The sequence below is a fragment of the Cenococcum geophilum genome (assembly GCF_001692895.1).
Source record: "Cenococcum geophilum 1.58 unplaced genomic scaffold K441scaffold_3, whole genome shotgun sequence".
In the NCBI taxonomy this organism is placed as follows: domain Eukaryota; kingdom Fungi; phylum Ascomycota; class Dothideomycetes; order Gloniales; family Gloniaceae; genus Cenococcum; species Cenococcum geophilum.
Window position 1 is genome coordinate 995,174 of NW_027137561.1, and position 11,567 is coordinate 1,006,740.

Genomic DNA, 11,567 nt, shown 5'->3' on the forward strand with positions numbered 1-11,567 from the left:
TAAGTTAAGCGTAAGCGGCTAGTTAAGCGTTAAATACTTACTATTTTTTAAGATAAATAAGCTCCCTATTATCTTAGAGTTTTTATACCTTAATAAGGGTAAGGTAAGTTTACTTTTAAAATAAGTATAATAATTAGCTTGCACGAGCAAGTTACCCTAAGGACGTTTAATATACCGATTCGATTATATATTAGCAACCTAGGGTAAAAGGGACTATATTTACAACCTGCTTATATAGCTCTAAATTTAATAACTATCCTACTAATACTGTCTAACCCTAAACGTATATTTAGCCTTATAGGCTTACTCCCTACTACTAATTACGTATAACTATAATTTAAATATAATTAAAGCTTTAATAGTAATAGGATTATAGGATTATAGGATTATAGGATTATAGGATAAAGGAGTTATTAATATAGCAAATAGACATTTAAAGCGATTAGCGATAAAAGAGATAGTATAATACGGTAGAAAGGTATATTAATACTATACTAAGACTCGCGATAGGCCTATAGTAAGAGCCGGGTAATAGGAAGGATAGTTAGAAATAACTTTAGGCGTCGCTAAGTAGGTCCTCCTATATTAAATCTATACTAAGGCTTATAATAGTTACTAACTACTCTAGTTAAATTTAGTTGCAACTAGGTGTCAAGACTTTAATATTGATTTAATTAAATTAATTGAACTCTCTGCTTATAAAGCTTTCAATTCAACCGATTCGGGCCCTCAATCAAGTTGAGATGATTGATTTGCAACCCTGCTTGTCAATAGATGGCTTAGCGATGATACGGTGAACAACTGCGTGAGATCTCTTCCGTCTTGTGCTCTAACTGCCGTATCGGTGTTGGTAGTAAGATGCACCCTATTTTTCTTTCCTTTGCATATAAGTTTGTTTCTGACTGATGCATCTGTTCACCCCAGAACGAAAGCGATCAGCTAGGAGGTTCAGTCAACTTTGTCCACCTCCTCTGACTCGCGATATGAATTCCAAAAACTCCGGGTTCGCGTATTCAAAATAAGCAACAAAGCGTGATGAAATCAAGAACTATCTCTCCCTTTCAGACGCCTAACAAAAAAAAGGCGACGCCATTTTCAGCATCCAATCCTGACTAGCACACTCGCTAGCCGCCCGGTAAACGTAGGACAAGGTGGATGGTACTACCCTGTTGAGAGATAATTCGTAAGCTCTATCTTGTGCGTTGAAGGACAGAAACAGTGGAACTTACAGCTTGAATATTGTAGTAGGAGACATCGCATCCTAAAACGACCATCTTGTCAGCTGTTGTTTACTGTCAAAAACTTTTCTCTCCATTATTCAATTACTCCCAACTCCACACCAGATTCTTAGTTTCGTTTCCCAGATTAGGACTCTATACTGATACCTCCTGACACAGCCAGATTTACTGACAGATGATCAACAAGTAGAAATAAACTGTACCGTCAATCAACTCCTTCCCTTCGAATATGAGCTTCTGATCGTATGTTGGAATCCCCTCCTTCGCTTCAAACTTCTCTTTCAACTTGCTAACCTTCAGGGACGATGTAATTTCATTAAGAATGAAAGCGCGGCCGGTGAGGTCGCGGAGTGTGATTTGAAAACGCTCTTTAGTTACTGCCGTGGATGTATGCAAGCAGTTAGCCCTTTCGTTCGTAGAGATTGCATGGGAGGGAGAATAGGGTACTTGAGTTGAAGCCGAGGGCAGAGGTGAACCACTCCATTCGGTCGCAGGGCGAGAGAGTGGGTAGGAGGGATCGTTGAGAGGTAAAGCGTTGAAAGATATGCTTTCATGGCTGAACCGACTTTGGGTGTTTGAAGTTTGCGTGGTTGGCGGGGGATAGGAGCTTTGAAAAGCGGACCGTGGGGGATTCAGCATCTCGTGTTGGCCATTGTTCGAGTAATTGCGGCGGCCACTTTCCTCTGGATGATCTAGGATGCCAACCATTTTCCAAAGGGTATGATTTCCACTGGCCGTTTCTTTGATCGACAATACTTACACTGTTGACAATTATTAGCAGGTAGGAAGCGACGTGTATGATGAAGAAAGCTTACTGATCAGAACATGGCTGCGATCCTCGACTCGAGGCCTCACTTTCCGCTAAACGGGGCAACAAAGTCCTAACCGGTGACGAATGACTAGCCCCGATCGCTTAAGCGATGTGCTGTGACCCGACACTGCGTCTTCGGCTGGGGCACACTTTTTGGTACGGAGAATGAGTACAGGAAAAGCTAGCGAGCCAATAATACTGCAACCTTTAGAGGTACGGGGTAGGGAGTACTCGCCGGGGATAGCGGAACCTACCGTACATTAGTCAGTAAATTAGCCGGCCTGCGCCCCTCTACAGTGGCCGATTAGGACCGATGGTCTCAATTCCAATTTCTGTGTTTCTGCAATTCCCTACACAATTTGTATGAGGCTTTCCAGAACTCTCAAAATTGCGGCCGGAAGGAGATCCTGCGGAAAACGAGCGACTTCATTGACTCTCTATCTAACTAGAAGCCTTTTCCGCGTTAATATCATTGGCAATGGCCTTTTGTAGCCGTGTTTCCATTCCGGAAGTTCTCACCGGAATGTTGACCTTCTTCCGAGCGACCGGGGATGGGGGCAAGATCTGAGGCTTCGTACGTTTCTTTTTCGGCTCCGTAGGATCCTTCCTAGCTGCGGGGGCTTGCCGGCTTGGGCGTAGATAGCAATGAGGATAGTATAGACTGCATGCGCTTATTGAATAATAATAATAATAATAATAATAATAATAATAATAATAATAATAATAATGAAAGGCAACACTGCTTTTTTACAGGACCCCCACAGGCACCTAAAAGCAAAGAAGAGCCACTTGCGTGTTGGTGGGTTAGTATAGTTGACAGTACCCCTCCGCTCGCTGCAGTGGGGCCTTTTAGCGCGAAAATTTCTTGGCACATATAGAGCCTCACCAAAACATGCCTCAATTGCATTATTTGACCTTCGTGAGGTTACAAATACTGTATTTAGTCTAACAAACACCTATTTTATATAGAGGAACCGTTCATTCCGGAGGCTTATATCAAAGTCTTTGAGTGCGCTAAGCAGAGTTACGCTATAACGAGAAATAAGCAAATTTTCCAAGGAAAATTTCTGAAATTGCCGACTTACAGCCGGCAATTTTAGTTCCTTGGAAAAGTTTACTTATTTCTCGCGCCTGCGGCGGGCTTTTGTCCTTTGGGACGAAGTCCTTTTGGGACGAAGTCCTACTACTGCCCTGCTACTGCCCTGCTACTGCCCTGCTACTGCCCTGCTGCCCTGCTGCCCTGCTACCCTGCTACCCTACTACCCTGCTGCCCTGCTGCTGCCCTGCTGCTGCCCTGCTACTGCCCTGCTACTGGCCTACCGTTATAGTAGTGACGTAAAGCTGCCTTCACGTGATAATCGCGTGATATAGATTCACACAATTAATCACGTGACGTATATTGACAATAGCTATTCAAGTCGTCGTCGTCGTCGTCGTCTTCTTCCTCAAGCAACAGCACCATCACCACCACCATCACTGCCGCTGCTGCTGCTGCTGCGTCTTCTGCTCTTGCTCCTGCTGCTGCTGCTGCCACCGCTGCCGCCACCACCACCACCATCACCACCACCGCCGCTGCCGCCGCCATGTCCGCGCCCGGCCGCCGCCTCTCCGTGCCGCCATCCACGCCGCCGCCGTCTTGGGCTGGGGTGCCTGCGCGCGGGACTTCGGTCCCAGCAGATGAGCGTGCTGGTAAGTATTAGTACTATAAAATTTAAGAATTTGAGAATTTAAGAAGATACTGACATGTAAATAGGTGCTGTAGCTACAGCTGCCGCCCGGCCCCTCCCCGCTCCCACCACTGCCGCTACTACTGCCGCCGCTCCCCCCCCTGGCCAGCTTCACGGCAATTAATCAGCCCGCCGCCCTCCCGCAGCCCACCGCCCTCCCACCCTAAAATCCCTTGCCTACCGCGCTCGCCGCCGCCGCCGAAGCCGCTACCGCTAACACGGCCATAATACGGGCGCTACGTCCCCTACCGCGCGTCCGGGGCGTGTCTCTACAGTAGGCTTCTGGCCCAGGTGGAGCTCCTAGGGTCTACCGGGGGGTCCGCCTTAAGGCTAGGGCCCTAAATATAGAGGCCGCCCTAGCGTAAAGCCGGGGTACGGTAGCCCCGCAGGCTTGTGCGTCGTATATGCGGAGTGGTAGCCCATTTACGGAGTGTGTGTTAGTTGCCGGCTAGCTACGCGGTAGCTACGCCAACTGCTATTATAGCAGCAAAGGGGCGCGCTGCTCCTTCTGGGCCTATAAGTTAGCAATATAACGGTAAAAAGCATAACTAATAGAGATAATAGCGTCTGCCCCCGCCGCAGCCACCGCCACCCTACCGGTCCGCCGCGGCCGCGTATCCTCCCGCGCGTCCTCCCGCGCCCTAGTCCCTCCTACTGCCACCGCCACTACCGCCGCTAATAACAATAACAATGACGATGATAACGACGACGACGATAATAATAAAGAGGAGGCCCCGCCTGCCCGCGCCCGTCCCCGCCCTATAGGGCGCCAATAGGTTATAAGGCTGCTCCGCCATTTAGCGGATATAGTTAAGGAGTGGGAGGGGGGGATAAGGAGTAGGGGGGGGGGTAGAGGAGGGGGGGTAGAGGAGGGGGGTAGAGGAGGGGGAGGGGGGAAAAGGGAGGAAAAAGGGAGTGTTTACTGGACCCTACGGGGCACTTATAAAGGTTTTACTGGCCCTATAGGGCAGTTATAGAAGTAGTTATATAATAAAATAACATACCTTATTACAAAAGTAATACCTCTAGATATAATAGTAGCCCGAAACTAAGTGCTATCCTATTACTACCCTACTACCCTACTGCCCTACTACCATTACTACTACTACTGCTATGCCGTCCCCCTATATCTTAGCCCATAACGGCCAGTAATATACTAAGACTATAGTAATACCTCCGGATATATAATATTAGTTATTATAGCATCCCCGTTCTGTGGTAGTAATAGTAAAAGCCTAGCTATATCCGTTACTCTTAACAGCGTAATATACAGCTGCCTATAGGTAAAGACCGGTATACGTAAGTTAACGCCAATAAAGTTAAAAGACTGCCCCTGTGACTTATTTATAGTTATAGCAAAGCATAGCCGGATTAGAAACTGCCTTCTACTAATAATAAACGGCAGTTCTCCTTCCGTAGAGGTAAGCTTAATATAAGGGATTAGCCGTAGCTGGTTATAAAAGCTGCCGCTAAGTATCCGAGTTTTAATACAGCGGCGGCCTATACGCGTAATAACTATACGGGTGCTATTATAGAGCCCTTTGTTAGGGTAGAGGTTCCGTAAAAGGATAATAGGCGCGCCTACTTTTAGGGAAAGCTTTAACGGAGGTAGGCTATTAGGGTTAAATATCTATAGGAGCTCCGCTAGCGGCAGTTCTGTATAATTATCTTCTCTATTTTGCTCTATAGAGTTTATAAAATAAAAGGTGCTTAGGGAGCTATAGAGCCGCGAAAGAATAGCGTCGTTAATCTCAGCTATAGTATTATTATAAATAGTTAGGATAGCGCGATCGCGGAAGGTATTAGGGTTAGTATATACCCGAGTAAGCAGTTGCGGAGGGTATATATAGCTATAAAAGGGTTCCTAGGACTATAATAGGGCTATACTAGGCGGGATACTAATACTACTAGCTAGGGCTAGATTGTAGGATAAGCTTTATACCTAAGCTACAAACCGCTAATTTATCTCGCCCTAGCGGATACGCATATTTAACTACAGGGATAGTATATAGAAGGTAGGCTAGAGGAACGACCGCTATAGGCAGGCACCTATAATGGCTGCACGGTTCCCCTACGGGACGATAGGCAGTATTTAAGTAAAGTCGCTACCTAAGATAGTAGGGAGTCCGCTAAAGGTAAAGTTATTAGAACGGATATCCGTAAGCATACGGTATATAGCTTTATAGTAGTAGCGGTGCTATATTAGTACCTTATTCTAGATAAGCAGAGAAGTATAGCGTAGAAGCTTGGCTAGATTTAAGCTTTTAGAGACATTGTAAGTAAACTCTTTATATAGATTGAGAGGTATCCAAAAATAGGAGTGGGTAGTATGGCCGCCAGGCAGTAAAAGGGCCGTAATGCTAGAAGAAGCTATGTAAAGAATAATCTTACCACGTGAGCGGTAGTAGTGGCAGAGGTAGCGATAGAGAAATGTTTTACTAGTGCCTATAGGGCCCTAGAGAAAGAAGTAGGCTGTCTATGGATCCGTATCTATAGCGGCAACAATAGTATTAAAGCACGCTGCCTAATCGGCATTTAGCTGCTGGTGTAGCTTAGTAAACTAGCGACCTTCCTCTATAGGGTTATATTATAGTAGCTCCGCTACAAGAAGCGGGTTACTTCCCTCCGCGATAACGGCCCACTAGTGCTAAAACTGGGGTAGGCTATAGTCCGTAAGTGTCTTCTAGTAATCCGCAAGTATCTAATAGATAAGGTATAGGCCGTAATTAAGATAGGCGTTATTGTTCTCGCCAACTATAAGAGGAGCATTAGGTTAGCGGGCCAGAAAGCGAGGCAGATTATTATAGATAGACTGTTTAAAGCGGTCCTATAAAGCAACTAGCTCTATAATAGGGCCGTAAACTAAAGCGGTTATAAATAAGGAGCGTAGCTAGGCGCTAGTGGCAAAAACGGCGGCCTCTATAAAGCAATTAATCTACTTATAATTATCCTTTAGTAGCCCTAGAGCCACGCAGGCGGCCTAGAAGGTTAGATAGACTATACTAGCAATAGTATAGAGGTCTTTAAAGGAGGTAGGGCCAGGAACGGACGTTAGTAGCAGCCGTAAGTAGAACCTCTCGCCCGTAATAGGACTATAGTAATATATACGGCCTATCGCAAGGCCTCGCTGGTATAGACGCCACTCCTATTACTTTGCATAAAAGATATACCGCTTAGGAAAGTCTTAATATAGGCGGTTACGGGCATCCTTATACTCCGCGTTATACTTAAAGAAGGCCGTTAGTGTAGAATAGGAGAGCTTAAGGCGCTGCTGTATCTTCTCTACAAACTAGTCCGGCTAAAAGTATACGGGCTGCTTGCCTGGAAGGTGCACCGCAAGCTAAATTATAGGGGGGAACTCCTTATAAACAGGAAACTTGAATAGCCGCTAGATAGCCTTAGAGGGGCTAATATAACGGCCCTGCAAATACTAGCTTACCTTATCGCCGTCTATAAGTCGTAAAGTAGTACGGTCGTTCCCCTTATATATATACTTATGGATATACTTAACGGACTTTACAGAGGCGTAGATCTTAACATTTATATAGGCATGGTACTTTATAGTTAGATATAGGCTATACAGAATAATTTAGCGGTTGTCCATTTTAAACGTAGCTCTAAAAGGCCCCGGTAAGCGGATAGACCACGTCCGCCCATTATTATAACGGCGGTATTCTAAATAGCCGTCCTTATATACGATAGTAGTAGGGTTAAAAGGCTTAGGGTACCGCTTTAAGCAGGTCGGCGAAAGGCCTAGCCCTGGCAAAACTATATAGGGAGCTCACGGATTCTAGGAGCCGTAAGGGCCGTAAACCATTATCGACTTTACGATCTTAGTAAGACGACTAGTAGGATTGTCCTCTGGCTACGGAAGCTCCACGGATATAAAACGGTTAATAACGGCTAGGTCTAGCAGCCTGTCGCAGTTATACGGATATAGGAAGAGCAGCAGGTGTATATAGGGCAGGCCCCGTTTCTGGTACTTAATGGTCTAAATGTAGCCGCGGTACCGGCCGAAGATCTGCTTCCGTTTTAGGTCGTGTAAGAGGTAGGTAACTTTTATACGGAAGACACGCGCAACCAGATCGGGCCTATCTATAGCGGTCTGCCTAAATAGTAGCTCGTAGGTAATCTCATCCTACCTAGGGTTAGTAGTAAACATAATAAATATGCTTAGACGGCCGTATTTACGGACAATAGCTATTAAATCCTAATAGCACTACCTAATAAAGTAAGCTCCGCCAAGGAAACTTAATAAAAAAACTACGCGGCGGCCTAACGATTAAGGGTCTAGATTAGCGCGGGTAAGAGTATCCGTAACGCTATTATATAGCTTTATACGGAGGTTAGGTTAGTAGGAGCGGATCTAGTTAAGCTTATTCTAATTATATAGCGCCTATACATCTATAACGTACTGCTAAAATAGCTAGTAGTAGGTAAAAGGAACTAACTTAAAGTTATTATGGACGTATAGGTAAAACCAAAAGTACGCCTACTACGTTAAACGGTCTCACTGGCGGGCTTAATTAGAGTCGCGTAGCTAGAGACCCTAGTGCCAGCTAGTATTACCGCAAGGGAAGAGCAGCACGTAGTAGAGCGGTATATATACGGTATACGTTAAGTTAATATAGCAGTAACGCGGCTGCTTATTAGGCATATAACGCTCCGTAAGTATAATGTCGTGGAAGCTAGTATTACTGTACTTATTTGGTATAATAACGGCTACCTCGTTGCTTATTGGGAGGTTCTTACGGCGCTAATTAGTACCAGCCTCTAAGATAAGCCGCATCTATGGGTTTAAAATAATCCGCGACGGGGCCGTTACGGGCTAAGCCTAAAGCCGTTCCCTTACGGTTTAATAGAGGGCGATAAAAGGGTTCTATACCTCAGATAGTATAGTAGTAAGGCACCGCAGAATAGTTGTATTTAGCTAGATATTAGGACAGGCCTATAGCCGGACATCTATAGCATAACTGGGGTCGTAAAAGTATAACTGGGTATACTATAGAGCAACATTAGTAGGAGGCTCTAGTGGGCCCTATAGATAGTAAAGCTTACCATATATCTAGAAGTAATTTGGGCCGCCCTAGGCTACACTATAGTTAGTAACGGTATAGTTTACAGACGTAAAAGCCAATGCTGCATTATATAAGCGGAGCCGCTCCCTAAACTGCCTAGTAGAAGTACTATAGGACTCTAAAAGGTCGCGTAGATATTCTAGCGGAGGCTAAAATAGAGGGAGGTCTATATTACCATATTTACAGCAGGCTTTAAACCGTGGATTGCTAGGCTATAATATACTAACACGTTTATTAATCTAATGTAGGCCGCGCAAAAGTTATAGGCAACGTCTATAGGACTAAGATCTAGCTACTCCGCAATAGGGCGGACCGTAGTAGGACCACGATCTAGCTGCTCCGCGATAGGGCGGACCGTAGCAGGTCGCGGCTGGATTAATACAGGCGGTCGCGGCTGGATCGATACGGGTAGTATAAGGGGAGAAGCAGCGGCGGAAGTAGTAGCGGAAGTAGTAGCAGCTATAGTTTGGTTTATAGGCTGCAGAAGGTCCGCTAAAGGTCGTCAAGACCGTCTATTTCTTTTTTTCTCCTATATAGAGTTAGAAAGGTAGTGGGCTAGAAGAGTAATAAAGGATAACCTTGCAAGATTTACAGGTATTATACGGCGCTCTAAGACGGTTCGTTGTAAAGTCAGCGGAAGAGCAATACTACTTATAGGTAGTACAAAATAAACGATCGGAAGGCATTTAGGCAGTAGGTAGGGAGTAGTATTTAAGCAGTAAGGGTAGGATTTTGTAAAGCTTTTATAAAGTATCGTGCAGAGTTTTCACGGAGCTTCGTGTAGAGCTCCGTATAGAGCTCCGTGCACTCCCTCCCTAAAATTCTCTTTATAGAGATCTAAAGCTTTATATTAGTATAACATTACTTAATATTTAGATATTTAGATAAAAGTAACATCATTTTAAAGCGCTTTATAAGCTCTATAAATCTATATAAATGGAAATATTATTTAAGTAATATTAGGGGGTGTATTGCAAGTATAAGGGGTTTACCACTCGGTCGCGAATTGATGGGGTAGCACGTGCCTAATTAGGTGACCCGGACATTTTCTAGACCAATTAAAACTCTCGCTTAAAATTAACTCAGTATATAGAAGACGAGCTGGCGAACAAGCTCATAGCGATATCACGTGATAAAGCTTGGCGCTGGATAAGTAGAAACCTCATCCACCATCTATATAGAAAACAAGCAATACACAGAGCTCTAGCTCCATAACCTACAAATCAACACATGCTCCATCATTCGAACCACTCATACCATATAAGCGTCTATTCATAAAGACCGATTATGAGCGCAGTCGAGTTAGCAACAAGGCACCAAAATGGCATTCTCATCCGCGTCGGTATCAAGCCCTGGACCCAAGAAGCTTTGGGACAGGCGCAAAAACACGAATGCACGGCATGCACCGACAGTTTCCCTTCATGCAGCGTTGTCCACTCACCTTGCGACCACCGCTATTGTACCAGCTGCATTGCGACACTCTTTGAGGAAGCTATAAAAAGCGCATCCCGCTTTCCGCCGAAGTGTTGCTCGCAGCTAATTCCCCTCGCCCTTGTCAAATCATATCTTACCCCCGCCAGCATATTGCTATTCGAGCAAAGGATAGTCGAATTGGCAACACCAGATCGCACTTATTGCAGCAAAGAAGCTTGCAATGCTTTCATCGAGTCCACCTTTGTGAAAGAAAATATTGCGACCTGTCAGAAGTGCTACCAGAGAACATGCACGACCTGCAAACGCAAAAGCCATGAGGGCGATTGCCCTGAAGATAATGCACTGCAGAGCCTTGTTAAGACAGCAGCGGAGAAAGGATGGCAGACATGCTTTAACTGCCACCGAATCGTTGAGCGTCGATCCGGGTGTAACCATATGACGTGAGTTTTCATTTCTTAAATCATTGCGATTGCGCAATGGAACATTATTGAAAGGGATACTAGATGCCGCTGCAAAACCGAATTTTGCTATACCTGTGGTTCGAAATGGAAAACCTGCGATTGCAAAGTTTTTACGAGGCTGAGAAACAGCCGCCAAGTTCGAAGGCGCCCACGAGTCAGTCGCGAACGGCGCAACTCGAATATTCGTGGTAGGGGTAACATTCGGCAACCAATGAACCCAGAGAATACAAATGTGAAGAAGGCCTGGGTTTGCGTTGATAACTCCGCAGGCAAAACGCTCCTTACCGGCTGCAGAGTTTGCCAAGAGGGAAAACGGTACAATACATTGTACAATGCTGCTGCTCATCTTCGGCGTGTGCATTTCAACCCCAATTCAAGGGATACGGTTGAAAGCCACCGGGATAGTTTTCCTGCCCCTAACCCTATTTCTACCCTTAACACTCCGATGGCCTTGTTGAAAAGCTGGATAACACAAGTGGATAATGAAATCATAAGGAGTGATTCGCTCCCGAAGCCGAGTCCGCCTGTGGTTGAAGCCAGCCACCAAGAAAATGCACATCGACCTGTGGCGAACGGGATAGGAGTCGATATGCGATTCAGTTCGACTAAATATGGTCCTCTAATTACCTCCGAGGCCCGTGTGGCTGAACATGGCATCGGGCCTGATTCGAAACCCGTGGCCTATACACGAAGCCGCAAGCTCAATTGCCTTCATACCGCCATGCCGTCTTTATATTGGGCCCTCTATATATGTAATTTGTGCTCGGGCATAGTCTTCATGTGTGATCAGTGCCAGAATTGGGCTTGCGCGGCTTGCG

The 11,567-nt window shown here is 45.4% G+C and overlaps 1 protein-coding gene across 1 annotated transcript; it reads left to right on the forward strand.

The window, feature by feature from the left end:
- Positions 1 to 10,141: 10,141 nt before the first annotated feature.
- On the forward strand, positions 10,142 to 10,873 carry K441DRAFT_537258 (uncharacterized protein; the record flags this gene model as incomplete). The annotated part of the gene is made up of 2 exons (XM_067642468.1): positions 10,142 to 10,728; positions 10,792 to 10,873. Coding segments are annotated over 2 exons (669 nt in total), but the record flags the coding sequence as incomplete, so codon positions are not given.
- Between the last annotated feature and the right edge of the window lie 694 nt (positions 10,874 to 11,567).